The sequence below is a fragment of the Nicotiana tabacum genome, chromosome 16 (assembly GCF_000715075.1).
Source record: "Nicotiana tabacum cultivar K326 chromosome 16, ASM71507v2, whole genome shotgun sequence".
NCBI classification, from domain to species: domain Eukaryota; kingdom Viridiplantae; phylum Streptophyta; class Magnoliopsida; order Solanales; family Solanaceae; genus Nicotiana; species Nicotiana tabacum.
The window spans coordinates 167,476,534-167,494,734 of record NC_134095.1 but is presented as its reverse complement, the minus strand read 5'-3'; the positions used below and the strand labels follow the sequence as shown (position 1 = coordinate 167,494,734).

At 35.3% G+C, this 18,201-nt stretch overlaps 1 protein-coding gene across 1 annotated transcript; it reads left to right on the top strand.

Annotated features, from left to right (window-relative positions):
• The first annotated feature begins 10,758 nt into the window (after positions 1 to 10,758).
• Positions 10,759 to 16,835, top strand: LOC107794537 (ammonium transporter 3 member 1-like). The gene is made up of 5 exons (XM_016617035.2): positions 10,759 to 11,073; positions 12,288 to 12,655; positions 14,083 to 14,368; positions 15,357 to 15,605; positions 16,399 to 16,835. Exons 1-5 carry the CDS (start codon positions 10,791 to 10,793, stop codon positions 16,671 to 16,673), a joined length of 1,461 nt encoding a protein of 486 aa, XP_016472521.1. The 5' UTR covers positions 10,759 to 10,790; the 3' UTR covers positions 16,674 to 16,835.
• Positions 16,836 to 18,201: the final 1,366 nt, after the last annotated feature.

Here is an 18,201-nt window from a genome sequence, read left to right as displayed (position 1 = left end):
TATGTATAAAGGTTCAGTTACATCACAGCTAACTACATGGTTCTAGTAGAGAAAGTGAACTATCATACATACAACTAATGTTCAGTATATTTCTAAAGTGAATTCAAAATAACTTCAACTCTTCATTTTTTGTATTCATGCTTCAAATTTCAGCCTACATTGACCAATGTATCAGTTGTGTACCTGGTATAGGAAAGCAAAAGAAGAAGAGGAGTGATCAGTGGAAGCAGTAGCATACACAGCAACACAGCAAACAGGAAAGCAGCAACTCAGCAGCAACACAACCCAGCAGTCAGATTTTTTAAAACCAAAACAGGGAACCCAGTTTGTAGCCCAGCAGCACCCCCCAAACAAATACAGGCAAGGCAGAGAAGGAAACAGATGCAAAAGCAGTAGCCTCTGATTGTTATGTTCAAAAATCCAGCACAATCTCACTCTATATCACTCTGAAACTAGACTGACTTATACAAGGTTGAAAGACCAGCCTTGTTTTTGCTTTTCTCTTCTCTCTCAACACTTAAAATTGTCCCTCCACAGTCAGTCCCTCTCAAATCCCTTCTTTTCTATTGCTCTCAATGAGTCTGATTTTTATAGCCAAAAGGGCAAGCACCAGTTGCCTTTTTCTATTCTGCCCATACCCCTTAAACTAATCAAAATGCCCATCCTCCTGACAGCCCTCTCATGTGTTTTGTACCCAAAAGGTATGGGGAGACTACAATATTCAATTACCCCATGCTATCAAGTTTTGTTCCCCACTATTGTATTAGTTTAATCATATTTCAGTACCTTACTGTCAGCTCTTTTAAACTAACCAATTTGTGAATTTTTCAATCCCCAAACTACCCCTTTAACCCCTGTGTATTACTGTTTTACCCTAAGCTTCAACGGACTGAATTTTGAACTTATGGAAGTTCAAACTCAACAACTGCCCTAAACTGAGTTCTAGCTACAAACCATTCACAGATAAATTCAAGCACTCAGCTAAATTACAATGGTTCGATCAATCATGTGAGGCTTATCAGAATCAGAACATTTGAACATTCAACCCTGTAAAACTAATCAACGACGTTTATCTAATCTACTATACTAATTATAACATAGAACAATCAGTCGATAAACAAATAACACGAACAGGGCCCCAAATGGCTTCAGACAGCTCTGCACAAAACAGGGGAACAACATGAATGAAACACTCGACGACACTGATCAAATCGAGCATGTATCTCACCATACGTATTTAACAATAAACAGAAGAATAATCGACCAAATAAAAAGGGTCTAACGAAGATGGAGAAAAATTGAAAGAAAATATCAGAAACATCAACAAACTAACTAATCATGTTAACAAACATAAACATCATTCAAACAAAAACAGAAAAGAAAAGGAAAACTTACTTTGGAAGCTCAACAACAACCGATCCAGGTCTGACTGGATTTGACCATTTGAGGTCGAACAGACTTTAATCGAGGTGTTCTCAACCGAGAACACTTCGATTAAGGTCTATTAGACCCCAACCCTCAGCTTAAACTGGCCGGATTCCCAAAGTTCTTGTGTTCTAGGGTTTACACGGTCTAATTCGGGGCTTGAGGGTTTGTGGGTAGATTCGGACCAAACCAAACTTGGTTTGGTCACGAGTGAGGCCAGGGTAATGATCGGTGTGAATCTGGGGTGGGTTGGTGTAGATCGGGGTTTTGCTCAAACCTTCAAACGAAGATTCGAGACGATGGGGAATGATTCGAGGCAAGAGGCTAACGGATTCGTGTTCAGGGTGGTTGGGTGCATCAGGGGTATTACTTTGGTGGTCACCAGCGTCGTGGTTGCCGGGCTTACGATGAGGGTGAAGGGTGGCGGCTAGGGTTTGAAAAGGGGTGTTAGGTTAGTCTCTTGAGAGAGACGATGGAAAGGGGGGGTGTTCGGATAGGGGGCGCGGGGGTGTGATGAGGGGTTTATATATGAGGTAGGAGATTAGACCCCGGCCGTTGGATCGAGTTGGATCTATGGCCAGGATCTATTTTGTAATAGGAAACGACGTCGTCTGCATTAAATGAGACTGGGTCGGTCTAAGGTTTAAACGAGTTGGTTGCTGGGGAAGGCCCTAGGATCGTTAGATTAGAATGGACGGACGACTCAAATCAAACGCCCTATGCGGCGTCGTTTGGGGGGGCGTCCCTAGAAGACATGGTTTGGACTGGGTCATTGTAATTGGTTTGGACCTGATTTTCAGTTGAATTTTTGGCCCAAATCCGGTATTTTCTTTCCTTATAATTAAACAAAAATTCCTAAAAACCAAAATTAAACTACACAAATATTAATTAACACCTAACAAAAATTATCGCACGAATTAAACATTTAATAAAATTACCATGACAATAGATAGAATAAAAATGCATATTTTTTGTGATTTTCACTTTTAAAACCAAATAATGGTTAATAAATTCCTAAATGTACCATTTATTCCTAAATGCATGCAACATGTATTTTTGTATTTTTAACTATAGCAAGGCGAGCATTTACGGACAGAACAATTATCAAAATGTCACACAAATTCTCAAAATTGTACCCGAAGGTAACTTGTTTTATTTCTTTTTCAATTTCTTTTTGGAGTAGTGTCCGTGAAGCAAAAATCACGTGCTCACAATGCCTAAGAACTAAAGCTGAAGGCAAATAAAAAAGTAAATTACCTTGTCCTATCCTGCAAAAATAAGGAAAGAACGATTTATTTAGGGTAAATTGAGAGAAGGAAGATGCCTCCTCTGTTGTTGGACAAAATCGGCAAAGTATTGCCCTTCCCCAGGCTGTGTTCCTGCTTTAGAGTCCTTGTCGCTAGATCGGAAATTTTAATGGGATGGAGGAAGATATTGGGATGTATCAAAGTAGAGAGAGAAAGAAAATAGTGTAACTGATTAACGTATTTAGTGGCTTAGGGCTAGGAAGTAACCAAAATTAAATATTTTGCTATAAAACTTAAAAGGTATCTATAGAATATATATTTTTTTAAATGGTATTTATTTAAAATAAATAAGGTGTTAACCTTTGCTATATGAGGTAAAAATTCCTTTATATTATAATAAAAAAGGTGCTCATTCCCCTAATTTCAACATCCCATATACAATAATGCCGATATATATTAGTTAAATTCTTAAAGTTGAGATTCAAAGAAACGACCTATTCTCATTGTAGAATTACATCCACGTTGTTATGAATAGAATTCTATTAAGAGTGAATGTCTATCTTGTAGAGAGTTTTACTTTGTGGCTAAGTCATTTCCCCCCTACAAATAGAGCGGTCTTACCCCATTGTAAATCATCCCAAAATTCAATAAGAATTACTCTCTCTTTCTCTTCAATATTATTCTTCTACTTTTATTGTTTTATTACACGTTATCAGCACGAGACTCTACCATCTCAAGAAGCTTTTTGAGAAGATTAAGCAAATATGGATATCTCATAAAGCAAATTTGGATCAACGTTCAATTGTAAAAATATTTGTTTAGTTGATTCATGTACTACACATACAATATTCAAAGAGAAGAAATATTTCTCTCATTTAAGTATGTGTAAGGCAGATGTTACTATAATTTCTAGTAGTAGTAAATTAATTGAAGGCTCTGGAAGAGCTACTATAACTCTGCCTAAGGGAACAATGCTTATCATAGATAATGTAATGTTCTCCTCCAAGTCCAAGAGGAACTTGTTGAGCTTTAAAGATATCCGCCGAAATGGATATCATATTGACACAATAGATGAGAATAATCTTCAATATCTCATCATTACCAAGAATGTCTCTGACCAAAAGAGGGTTATTGAGAAGTTCCCATCTTTGTCTTGTGGTCTGTATTGGACAAAAATAAGTGCAATTGAGGCACATTCTATTGTAAACCAAAAGGTTACTGATTCCAATACTTTTGTACTTTGGCATGATCGATTGGGACATACTGTTTCAATTATAATGAGACGGATTATAGAAAACTCAAATAGGCATCCATTAAAGAATTTAAAGATTCTTTTAAATAATGAATTTTCTAGCACTTCTTGTTATCAAGGCAAGTTAATTATTAGATCATCACCAACAAAGGTTGGAATTGAGTCCCCTTCGTTTTTGGAACGTATATAAGGGGACATTTGTGGACCTATTCACCCACCTAGTGGGTTGTTTAGATATTTTATGGTCTTAATAGACGCATCTTCAAGATGGTATCATGTGTGCCTATTGTCATTTCGCAACCTGGCGTTCGCAAAATTAATGGCACAAATAATCAGATTACGGGCAAAATTTTCCGATAATCCAATTAAGTCTATTAGACTTGATAATGCTGCTGAGTTTTCATCCCAAACATTTAATGATTATTGCTTATCAATTGGGATAAAAATGGAACATCCTGTAGCTCATGTTCACACTCAAAATGGCCTTGCAAAGTCTTTAATTAAATGTCTGCAATTGATAGCAAGACCGTTACTCATGAAAACGAGGTTGCCCACTTCTGTTTGAGGTCACGCCATTTTACATGCAACAATGCTAGTTCGTCTCAGACCAACAAATTATCATAAATATTCCCCGTTGCAATTAGTTTTTGGTCATGAACCTAATATATCTCATTTAATTTTTTTTGGATGCGCAGTATATGTGCATGTAGCACCGCCATATCGTACCAAAATCGGTCCCTAAAGAAGGTTAGGAATATATGTTGGGTTTGAATCGCCCTCGATTATTCACTACCTCGAAACATTTACGGGGGATTTGTTTACTACACGATTTGCAGACTGTCGATTCGATGAGACACTTTTCCCAAAATTAGGGGAGAAGTTGATGAAACCAAACGGAAAATTTTGTAAAAAATCCATCATTATCTCATCTTGATCCACGTGCCTCTATTTGTGAAAAAGAGGTGCAAAAGATTATTCATTTGTAGAGAATAACAAATCAAATTCCAGACGCATTTACAGATCTGAAAAGGATAACAAAATCATATATCCATGCAGAGAATATTTCAATCTGTATTGATGTCCCTGTTGGACAATCTTCTAGTGCCATAGCTAATGAGTCAAAAGCACGCCTAAAACGTGGCAGACCATTAGGTTCCAAAGATCGAAATCCTAGAAAAAGGAAAACAAATGATCAAAATGACACTACGAAAGAATCTCATGAAGAAATCCACGATTTAATAAATTCTGAGATTCATGAGGAATCCACTGAGCCCGAGACTCAAGAAAATAAGGAACTATCAATATATCTAATAGATATTGAGACAAATTTGAATCGATTAGATATAGTGATGGATTATGCTTTTGCATATAACGTTGCATCTAGCATTATGCAAGATAGTGATGATCTTGAACCTCAATCTGTTGGAGAATACCGACAAAGACGTGATTGGCCAAAATGGCAAGAAGCAATCCAATCAGAGTTGAATTCACTTGTGAAATGTGAAGTTTTTGGGCTTGTAGTTCAAACACCTAATGGTGTTAAGCCTGTTGGCTATAAATGGGTCTTTGTATGCAAGAGAAATGAGAAAAACGAGGTACAAAGATATAAGACACGCCTTGTTGCACAAGGATTTTCACAAAGGCCTAGTGTCGATTATGAAGAGACATATTCACCCGTTATGAATGCTATAACATTCCATTATCTCATTAGTTTTGCTGTCCATGAAAAGCTTGACATGCATTTAATGAATGTGGTTACCGCCTACCTTTATGGCTCACTTGATAATGAGATATACATAAAAATTCCCGATGGATTTAAAGTGTCTAACGCACATAATTCAAAGTCCAGGGAAATGTTTTCAATCAAATTGCGAAGATCTTTGTATGGCCTAAAGCAATCAGGACGAATGTGGTATAATCGTCTTAGTGAATATTTATTAAAGGAAGGTTATATAAATGATGCCATTTGTCCAAGTGTTTTTATAAAGAAGACAACATCGGAATTTGTTGTACTTGCCGTATATGTTGATGACATAAACCTTATTGGAACTCTTATAGAACTCCAAAAGGCAACTGATTATTTAAAGAAGGAATTCGAGATGAAAGATCTCGGAAAGACAAAATTATGTCTTGTTTTGCAAATTGAACATTTGGCAAACATAATTTCTGTTCATTAATCTGCCTACATAAAAAAGGTATTGAAACGGTTTTACATGGATGGAGCACATCCATTAAGTACTCCGATGGTTGTTCGATCATTTGATATGAATAAGGATCCATTCTGACCTCAAGAAAAGAATGAAGAGCTACTTGGTCCTGAAGTACCATATCTTAGTGTAATTGGTGCACTAATGTATCTTGCAAGATATAGCTATGCTCCTACAAGGAGACATTGGAATGGAATCAAACATATATTGCAGTATCTAAAAGGAACTACCGATATGGGCTTATTTTATGGCGATAATTGCAGTCTTGATCTTGTTGGTTATGCCGATGCTGGGTATTTATCCGATCCACACAAGGCTCGATCTCAAACAGGCTATGTGTTTACATGTGGAGGCACTGCCATATCTTGGCGATCAACTAAGCAATCAATTATGGCTACTTCATCTAATCATGTTGAGATAATTGCTATTCATGAAGCAAGTCGAGAATGTGTGTGGTTGAGGTCTATAATACATCTTATTCGAGACAAATGTGGTTTGAAGTGTGACAAACTACCCACGATTTTGTATGAAGATAATGCAACATGCATAGCCCAATTGAAGGGAGAATTCATAAAAGGAGATAGGACATAACACATTTCACCAAAGTTATTTTTCACATATGATCTTCAAAAGAATGGTGATATTAATGTGCAACAAATTCGTTCAAGTGATAATATGGTTGATTTGTTCACAAAATCTCTACCAGCGTCAACCTTCAAGAAGCTAGTATATAAGATTGGGATGGGAAGGCTCAAGGATGTGAAATGATGCTCTCATCAGGAGGAGTTTTAATACGCGTTGCACTCTTTTTCCCTTACAAGGTTTTGTCTCACTAGATTTTTCTTGCAAGGTTTTTAACGAGGCAACCAAAAGACGTATTATTGAAGATGTGTACTCTTTTTCCTTTTCTAGAATTTTTTTTCTCACTGGGTTTTATTTTAGTTAAGGTTTTAACGAGACACATTACTTATTGAGTAGACATTCAAGGGGAAGTGTTATGAATAGAATTCTATTGAGAGTGAATGTCTATCTTGTAGAGAGTTTTACTTTGTGGCTAAGTCATTTTCCTCTATAACTAAAGGGGTCTTACCCCCATTGTAAATCATCCCAAAATTCAATAAGAATTACTCTCTCTTTCTCTACAATATTATTCTTCTACTTTTATTGTTTTATTACACACGTTACCTATTATGGGTGCTAAGCACCCGTCGCTTTTAAAAACCAATATTATTACTTATATAGAAAAATTAGTAATTTATACAAATATATTAACTAAGCACTCAGTCTAAACATTAATTTTCAAATTAAGAATAATTGAGCGCTCGTGATTTAAAAATTTTGGATCCGCCACAAACATACTGTGCCACCATGTTGTAATATGTCAATCGAGAGAAAAAGAAGATCGTTAAACTTTAATCTGATTTAGCTATGTTCAGTTTTTGTAGGTTAGCGGGAGAATTTAGTGACCGGAAATTAAAAAAAATTGTAGATATCATTTTTTTTTCCAGCCATATGAATATGTCAAAAAAAAAAAAAGAAATGACAAAAAACAGCTTTGCTATATTCTTGACATTGATGATACTGATAGGTTTTTATGATATTGACTTTAATAATTGGAAATTCCATATTATTATATTTTCTCAGCTTGGACGTCCGACAATAACAAAGTTTTGCTTAGTTTTCTAGTTATAGTTCGTCTATAGATTAATTTATCACCTTTTTTTAAAAAAAAAAAACTAAAAAATATAAATATTGTTTGAAAATACTTCAAAATAATAAATTTTCTGGCTAAAATACTTCCGAAAATATTAGGTTCAAGAAGTCTAAGAGCCCATTTGGACATAAGAATTTTTTTATTTTTTTCGAAAAATTTTCACTTTTTTCGAAATCAGTGTTTTACCATAAAATTTTCAATTTCAAATTGAAGATGAATTTTGGAATTTTTCTAAAATTTGAAAAACTCCAAAAAACTGTTTTTCAAAATTTTCGCTCGTATCACTCACAAAAATAACCCAAAATTATATTCATGTCCTAACACAACTCTAAATTTTAAATACCATTTTCACTTAAAAAACAATTTCATTTTTTTTTTTTGGAATTTGACAATTCCTATGTCCAAACGCCCACTAAGTTAACAATACTATGATGCCATAATCAAGGAAAGGACTAATACAAAGCAAAATTGTTCTAAGCGAAAGAAAATAATTTGATGCCAGAATTGTGGACTTAGATTTTTTCTGATTGGTCCAAACACGTAATTTTTGTTTTTTTTAAAAAAAATAGAGATATGTAACATCAAAACTTGAATTATAACCCCAGCTTGCTCTAATACAATGTTAATAAAATTTCTTTAACTTATATATAAGAGGACAACAACAACAACAACAACAACCCAGTATAATCCCACTTAGTGGGGTCTGGGGAGGGTAGTGTGTACGCAGACCTTACCCCTACCCTAGGATAGAGAGACTGTTTCCAAATAGACCCCCGACATCCTTCCCTCCAAGAACTTACCACCTTGCTATTGGGGAGACTCGAACTCACAACCTCTTCATTAATAATTTACCGATATTGTAATTTTTTCATGATGTTTTGACCATTTATTTTTGAGTTGAACATACAATAAATTCTAATATGTATATGCATTAAAGGAAAGAAAGAGACAATATGAAAGGATAATAATAATAATAAATAAATAAAAACTAAGGGGTCGTTTGGTCGGAAAACAAGTTATTCCATGATTAATTATTCCGGGATTAATTATCCTGGAATTAGTTATACCACCCTCCCATAGGGACAAAAAAAATAATACTACAATCTATAACTAATCCCGAAATTAGTTGTATCACGATTTTATCTCAACCAAATATGAGATAAACTCATCTCAAATTTAATTTCGAGATTAATTATCCCTTATCCTACTTACTAAACGAGTTAAGAAACAAAGACAAGTTTTGTCCATCTTTTATCCTCCAAACTCCAAATTAGTGCTATCAAGCCTAAGACAGTTTCATGGAATCTCTACAAAATCATTTAATATTTTAATTATTTTATATTTTTTTCTTGTTACTACTGTAAGTTCTCAATGAAATATTATATTGTTTGCCATACTCTCTTGCTCAAGGTGCATGATCCTTACCTTGACTTACTAATTATATGTCTTTTTTAAACCATTCAGTATTTTAAACTCACTTATACAATTGACACATTAAAGAGAAAGCGCTTTCTACTAAAAAAAAATTTATAGTGTATGATATAAATTTTCTCGAATTTCTTTTCAGAAGAGGAGTCTTAAAGCAACAGTAAAGTTGTCTCTATGTGACCTATAAATCACGGGTTCAAGCTGTGGAAACAGCCATTAATAATTGCATTAGGGTAGGTTATCTATATCACACCCCGTATGATTCCTGACAAAACACCTAAATAATTATAGTAATCATCCGAGAGAAAACCATAAGCAACAACAACAACAACCCAATATAATCCCACTTAGTGGTGTCTGGGGAGGGTAGTGTGTACGCAGACCTTACCCCTACCCTAGGGTAGAGAGACTATTTCCAAATAGACCCCCGACATCCTTCCCTCCAAGAACTTCCCACCTTGCTCTTGGGGAGACTCGAACTCACAACCTCTCGGTTGGAAGTGGGGGTTACTTACCATCAGAGCAACCCCTCTTGTCCTAAGCATACAAACAAAAGCAAAAGCTGTGAGAGAAAACCATAAGCAGACAATACAAATAAGTCTGTGATCTTCCTAAACATACAAACAAAACGCTGGCCATAAAAACTTCACATCATTCTCTGTAGTTTCCAAAGAAAGCATTGTATACAATTTTCGCTGACAACTGTTATCTATATACATCAAATAAACAAATACTAAGGGACCGTTTGGCTCATAAGAAATTTTTCACTTTTTTCGTTTTTTTTTTAGCTTTTTCTGGAATTAGTGTTTGTCTATAAAAATTTCAAATTTCACTGGAAGTAAAAATTTCGAAATTTTTCGGAAATTTGAATAACTCCATAGAGTTGTTTTTCAAAATTTTCACATCAAATCATTCACAAAAATTCAAAAACATTTCCAAATTATATTCATGTCCAAACACAACTCTAATTTTCGAATACATCTTTTTATTAAAAAATTTTACTAAATTTTTTTTTCCCCACTTTTTTCGGAATTTTACAATTCTTATGTCCAAACGCCGCACAATAGAGTGAGACTAGCCAGTTAGGAGTTAGACTAAGAATGTCATTGGTCGTCTATTGATGCAGGGCTTTACCTGCTAGTTTTACTATACCAGCCATCTTTTTCGTATTTTGTATTCTGTATTTCATATCTATTGTATTGCTGTTATTTTATTATGCATTTATATGGTACTAATATAGCGTCTTCTGTTGCTTTTTGAGCCGAGGGTCTCCTGGAAACAGCCTTTCTACCCTTCGGGGTAGGGGTAAGGTCTGCGTACATATTACCCTCCCCAGACCCCACTTGTGGGATTATACTGGGTTGTTGTTGTTGTTGTTGTTGTTGTTGTTGTTGTTATGTCCAAACGCCAACTAAGTAAACTAGCTAGTCTACCTAGTGTTGTATATATAAAAAACAGCTCCTACGTCTCAACTGCCCAAAAAGAGTTAGAAACAGATATACTGTGAATATACCAATATGGATACAGTGGTGCCACAGGCATATCTAAATAATACATCTACAGCACCAGATTGGTTGAACAAAGGAGACAATTCATGGCAATTGATTTCAGCTACTTTGGTTGGATTGCAGAGCGTGCCCGGACTGGTAATTTTGTATGGAAGTATAGTGAAGAAGAAATGGGCTGTTAACTCTGCTTTCATGGCTCTCTATGCCTTTGCTGCTGTGATCATTTGTTGGGTTGCATGGGCTTATAAGATGTCCTTTGGGGAACAACTCCTTCCTTTCTGGGGCAAAGCAGGTCAGAATCGGATTCAGAATTTAAATTTGATATGTTCAAACCTTTAATGCTTTTAGTACTAAACTCGTCAAACTTTTAATATTATGGTTCAAAGTTTAATATATGTTGAACTTTAGTGAGTTTTCACGAAGGGGAATCTTGGCGTAACCGGTAAAGTTGTTGTTGTAAAGTTGTTGCTATGTGACCGGGAGGTCACGAGTTCGAGCAGTGAAAACAACTTATTGCAGAAATAAAGGGTAAGACTGCGTACAATAAACTTCCCGTGCTCCGACCCTTCCCCGAACCCCGGACATAGCGGTAACTTAATGCACCGGACTACTCTTTTAAGTGAGTTTTCATGTGTATATCTAACCTTCATGTTCAAAAGGCGGATGTAATGCAAGTACGGGTGTATTCAGACTTAGTATAAACCGTGGCCTCTAATATTGTATATGGGTAAAAAAATATTCAACAAATAAGTACAAATTATATAGAGCTTGGACCCAACAATTAGTGGGCTATAGGTACGGTGAAATTGCGAATTCAAACTCATAATATTCAAATTTTGGAACTGCCTTTATTCATGTTGAAAAATGTTGATTCAGTTGCGAAGCGGTTTCGTCGAAATTTTTTATTAAATATATATATTAATACTGTACGGAAACTATTAAGTAGAAAAAAATGATACCACTTTTCATAAATTGTGTGTTGGTGTGTTGGTAATATGCTTGATTTTTCTCTAAAAGGTCAAAGGTTCAAACCTCAACTAAGACATTTTACTTTTGTAAATATTTGCTTAAGACTCAACAAAATTCTTAGATTAAGACTATTTCTTGTCTAAAATTATGACAATCAAAGTTATATTCCAGTTTTTTTATAAATTTCGACACCGCTTATAAAAATTCCCGTACGCCCCTGTGTTCCACTAAAGCGAATCCTATTAATTTATGTTATCATTTTATCTAAAAGCTTAACATACACTATTATTTACTTGATTATATTTTCGATACAATACCCTTCACGTGAGAGCTTAAAACTTCATGGGCCAATCGCACGACCTTTTTTATTTATTTGGTGACAGTAAGACTTAAATCAAGAACTTGACAGTAAGATTTGAATCAAAGAACCTCTGCATGCACTAATCCTGTATTAAACTGTGCGACAATTTTATCTAAAAATTTAAATTGTCAGACATGAGACACTTTAATACTATAACTTAATTATATCTTCAACAGGTCCGGCTTTAGGCCAGAAGTTCCTCATCAAACAAGCCGCCTTACCGGCCACTACCCACTACTTCAGCGACCACACAACAGTGGAAACAGCCATGGCGACGCCATTTTACCCAATGGCGTCCATGGTTTGGTTCCAGTGTGTGTTCGCGGCGATAGCGCTGATTCTGTTGGCTGGATCTTTGCTTGGGAGGATGAACATAAGGGCATGGATGATGTTTGTGCCTTTGTGGCTAACTTTTTCCTATACAGTCGGGGCATTTAGCCTTTGGGGTGGTGGATTTTTGTATCATTGGGGTGTGATTGATTATTCTGGTGGTTATGTTATTCATCTTTCTTCTGGGATTGCTGGCATTACAGCTGCTTACTGGGTTAGTATCTTCTGCCTTCTTTTCTAATTAGTTGCTTTTTTCACATTTTACTGAGCAAACAACCTCTCGATTCCATTGGCAGGGGTAAGGTATGCGTATATAATATTCTCCCCAAAGCTCACTAGTGAAATTTTACTGAGTCGTCGTTGTTATTGTCGTTGTTGTTCCAAGTTTACTGAGGAAGACTCTCTCTAGATTAAGATTGATTTGATACGGAAGTTAAGAAACACTAAGGGGTCGTTTGGTTTGAATACGGCTTATGCTGGGATAAGTTATGCTGAGATTAGTTATTCTGGTATTATTTTTTATCCACTGTTTGGTATGTTGTATTAAAAATGATATTTGCATAATTTCTAAGAAGAATGTATAAGTTATCCCGGTACTAATTACCCCTACTAGGTATACGTTATCCCGGTACTAATTTTAATTCCAAAATAACTTATACCAGGTTTGCTAACTAAATAAAGTATTAAGGTGATATTAAATTTTTATACCAGCAGTATATTTACTTATACCTTATACCAAACGACCCAGAGATAGAGAATTGTCTAAAGCGAAAATATACAAATATATCCCAACATTTGTGATTTATCTGAATTCTGAAATATGTTTTCCATTTATCTTTCGTGGAATCCCGTGCTATCTTTCGTCTCAAATATTTCCCTCCTACTAACGATTTTTCATCCATGGCGGAGCCACATGCACTTAAGGAGTGTCAACCAATATCCCCTTTGTCGAAAATTACACTGTGTAATTAAGTGATTTTTCATAAAATATGTATATATACTATGTATTGACACTCTTTGACTTCTCGGTGAGTTTATTTCTTTATATTTTGACCTCCTTGATGAAAATCCTGGCTCCGCCACTATTTTTCATCGAGAAAAATTGGCCAAGTCATATATAGGAGTATATTTGGACCTCTATAATTGTTTATAAGTATATTAATTCTAATGTTTTCAATTGTTCAGGGGTATACTTCAAATCGTTGCACAAAGTATACATAAACTAGTTTGATAATTTAGGGATAGGTTGGATTTTTATTTGTATACGTGGCTCTACTAGGGCAAATATTTGGTCAAGCTAAATAATAGCGAAAAAAGTATTCCGCATCCATGCATGGTTGGAGGAAAAGGCCACATCTCTAGGGGTATGACGCAAACTGCCTAACCTAATGTAAGTATTAGTGGCTGCTTACGCGGCGCGAACCCGTGACTATAGGTCATATAGAGACAATTTTATTGTTGCTCCAAGGCTTTTACCCTAGCATTAGTGGCTAGGTCGCATCTCTAGGGGTGTGACGCAAACTGCCTATCCTAGCATTAGTGTCTGCTTTCATAACTCGAACCCGTGGGCTATAGATCACATGGATGCAAATATAAGACAAATCGATCATATTCTTATTCATTTTCTTCTTTGCCTTTCAGGTAGGTCCAAGGACAAAAAGTGACAGAGAAAGGTTTCCACCAAACAATATCTTATTAATGTTAGCAGGAGCAGGGCTACTGTGGATGGGATGGGCTGGTTTTAATGGTGGAGATCCCTACAGTGCAAATATTGATTCCTCCATTGCTGTACTCAACACTAATATCTGTGCTGCAACAAGTTTACTGGTTTGGACTTGGCTTGATGTTATTTTCTTTGAAAAGCCTTCTGTCATTGGTGCTGTCCAAGGAATGATTACTGGCCTAGTTTGTATCACTCCTGGTGCAGGTAACCTCGACACCGACAATAATAACTGCGCTTCAATCCTGTAGAGGTTGGGTCGACTCTATGAATTCTCAATGGTCGTTTCCGTCCTGTATAAGTTGGATATAAGTTGGATTGGCTCTATGAATTCTCAATAATAGCCTTAATACCAACAATAATAACGGCGCTTCAGTCCCATATAAGTTAGGTTGACTATATGAATTCTCAATAGTCGTCTCTTCATTTAAATTCATGGGCAAACATTATACAAAAGAAAAATAAAAAGTACTAAAAATTCTTTATATATTTTCTAGTGGTATAAAAATCCCTAATAGGACGAAAAGGTTCCAAGAAAGCATAAGACCTAAAGTAAACGTAATCATCAACATGACTAAAACATACTTTCCACTAATTGGTATAGCCTATGAGAGGCGGAGCAAATGAAGAAGCTATGGGTTCATCCAATCCAGTAACTTCGGCTTAGGCCTTATATATAGATTAAAATCTAGCTACATAAGTGCAAAAACAAATTTTGAACCCAGTAAATTAGACATGATATAGTAGAATTTTAAAATTTAATTTGAACCCATAAAGTTCAAATCTTAGATCCGCCTTAATCGCCTATGTAAATCTTTTTCGTTTATTGTGCCTTATCTTTCACTAAGATTGCATTGTCCATTTTGTTTAAGACACACTTTGAATGTACTTTAGGTATCTAACACGTTACAACAACAATTCAGTATAATTCCACCAGTGTGGTCTGAGGAGGGTAGTGTATACGCAAGCCTTACCCTAGGGTAGAGAGGTTGTTTCCGATAGACCCTCGGCATCCCTCCCTTCAAGAAATCTCCGCCTTGCTCTTGGGGTGACTCGAACTCACAACCTCTTGGTTAGAAGTGAAGCGTTACATTGCTCTCAATTGTTGAAGTGTTTAAATTATGTACATTTGGCCTTACTTAAAAGCTACTTTTAAATACTTTTGATAATACTTAATCTGTTCTTACAATTATAGGTCTAGTTCAAGGATGGGCAGCTATAATAATGGGAATCCTATCAGGAAGTGTACCATGGTTCACAATGATGATCGTTCACAAGAGGTGGCCATTGCTCCAGAAAATCGATGATACGCTCGGCGTCTTCCACACGCACGCTGTCGCCGGTTTTCTCGGCGGCACGCTCACCGGACTCTTTGCCGAGCCGGTCCTCTGCAACCTCTTTTTGCCCGTGACCAACACGAGGGGTGGCGTTTACGGCGGTTTAGGTGAATCCAATTCTTAAAGATAGTTTTCTTGAAACGCCTTGGCTATAATACTCATTTCATATTTTATATAAAAAATCTTTTGTACGATTTAACAACAACAACAAACCCAGTGTAATTTCTAGTGTGTACGCAAACCTTATCTGTACATTGAAAATTGCACGATTTCACTCTTTTAGATTATTTTCAATAGTTCTACAACACATGTTACATCCGATTCTAAGATGGTTTTTTGACAAAGGCCTTGCTTATCCTCATTCCATATTTTTTATAAAATTATTTTGCAAATTTCACTCTTTTAGATAATTTTTTTCCATTTTTCTACAACACGTGACATTCAATTCTTAATTTTTTTTTCTTCGTGAAAACGCCTTGTTTACCTTCATTCCATTTTCTTCATAAAACCCTTGTTTATCCTCATTCTATATTTTTTTTATAAAAATTCTTTTGCGCAATTTCACTTTTTAAGATAATTTTTTCATCTTTCTACAACACGTGACATTCAATTCTTTTTTTTTTTCTCCCTGAAAAAGCCTTGTTTACATTCATTTCATTTTCTTCGTAAAACCCTTGATTATCAGCATTCCATATTTTTTTTTTCTAAAAATTCTTTTGCGCAATTTCACTCTTTTAGATATTTTTTTTTTCATTTTTCCACAACATAAGTATCATTCAATTCTTAAATTTTTTTTTCTTCCTGAAATCGCCTTGTAACATTCATTCCATATTTCTCATAAAAAAATCTCTTGCACAATTTAACTTGTTTATATTATTTTTCGACATTTCTACAACACAGGCGGCGTCCAATTTATGAAACAAATTGTGGGTGGTGGATTTATTATCGGATGGAACGTCGTTGTGACTTCGATCATTTGCTATTTGATAAGCTTTTTAATGCCATTGCGCATGTCGGAGGAGCAACTAAAGATAGGAGATGATGCTGTCCATGGCGAAGAAGCTTATGCTTTGTGGGGAGATGGAGAGGTTTATGATCCAACTAAGCATGGATTTTCATCTCCAGATAAAACTACACATGGAAAATTAGCCAGAGGGACTACAGAAATGATATAAGAAAAAAAGGAAAATTGAATAATTAAGTATATGGTCGAGTGAAAAACTTATATGCATCCGACATTTACACCAAAATAAAGAATGCAAAACATGTTTCTTTTATTAAATTACTTGATTTAGTGGGAATACTAAGTACGGGTAAGTTGTGCTGAGCTTTTATTACTGGTTATTGTTATGGCCTTTTCATTTATTTTCGGGCTCTTATGACGTTGTTATTATGTTGCTGCTACTAATTATCTATTGTCTCTTTTAGTATTGTTGAGGTGAATTTGTTGTTGTTGTTGTACTAAATATGAGTAAGTATTTACGACAAAGGTTGTGTTCAATTTGAATTATGTAACAAGCAAAACAGTCTAAATTGCATGCAATGTCTTGTAATAGGTTCATTTTCTTCGGGTGATAATGGTGCATGCTCGTGTATCATATCTCACCAATAAGGGTTGCGGTGGAGTGGTAAGTACTCTTTCATCCTTAACCAGAGGTTTCGAGTTCGAGCCCTGAGTATGGAGTCGCCTTTGTTAGGGAATGATTACCCCCAATGTGGGACTTTCCTGCGCGAATTTGGATTAGTCGGGCCCCAATGTGAATTCCGAATACCGAATGAGAAATAAAAAAAAAATGTATCATATCCCAAAACCTTGATGGACACATGCATGGAAAAATGTATCATATCCCAATGTGCTTTACCCCCAATGTGGGACTTTCGTGTGCGAATCTGAATTAGTCGGGCCCCAATGTAAATTCCGGATACCGAATGAGAAATCAAAAAAAAAAATATCATATCCCAAAACCTTGATGGTTACATGCATGGAAATTAGAGGGGTTAATTCACTAATTTCCGTTTTAGCTTGTTCAGAATTTTAAGTGACCCTTACATCATGTACTTATAAAATAGGTAAAATACATAAATAAACACGTAAAGTTGGCCTCAGTTGTCAATGAATATTCCAATTTTCTCGATGATCATCTAGACACTTCAACTTTATACAAATGTGTGTCTTGTGAATACCCCGAGCTGACATGGCAAAATAAGTGTTTCACACTTGAGCGCGTGAAATTTCTAACAATTATATTTTTTCTCCCCGCCCCCCAACCAAATTAACATCCTTCTACTTTCCACCAACATCTTTAATTACGATTAAAAAAAAATAATTTTCAAATAGACCAAGATATAATTTCAGGTTCAAAAGATTATCTTTCTCTCCCTTGCATCTCATCTTTTCAAAAGCTCAAATAAGCTATTTTTGGAAAATCAAATTTTCGGCTTAAAATATACAAATGATTTGAAGATACAACATACAATGATCATTAAATTTAACATTTTGGTAATTCATATTTTTGAAACAATTCACATATATATTGTTTTGGTAATTTATATTTTTGAAACAATTCACATATATATTGGTCACAATAAAAAATAATTGTACAACATTTATATTTTCTGAACAATTCACACATTTATTATTAGGTTTGATTTACCAATTTACTTTCGGATATTGTCTATATTTAACCTCTGTTATACTATTCT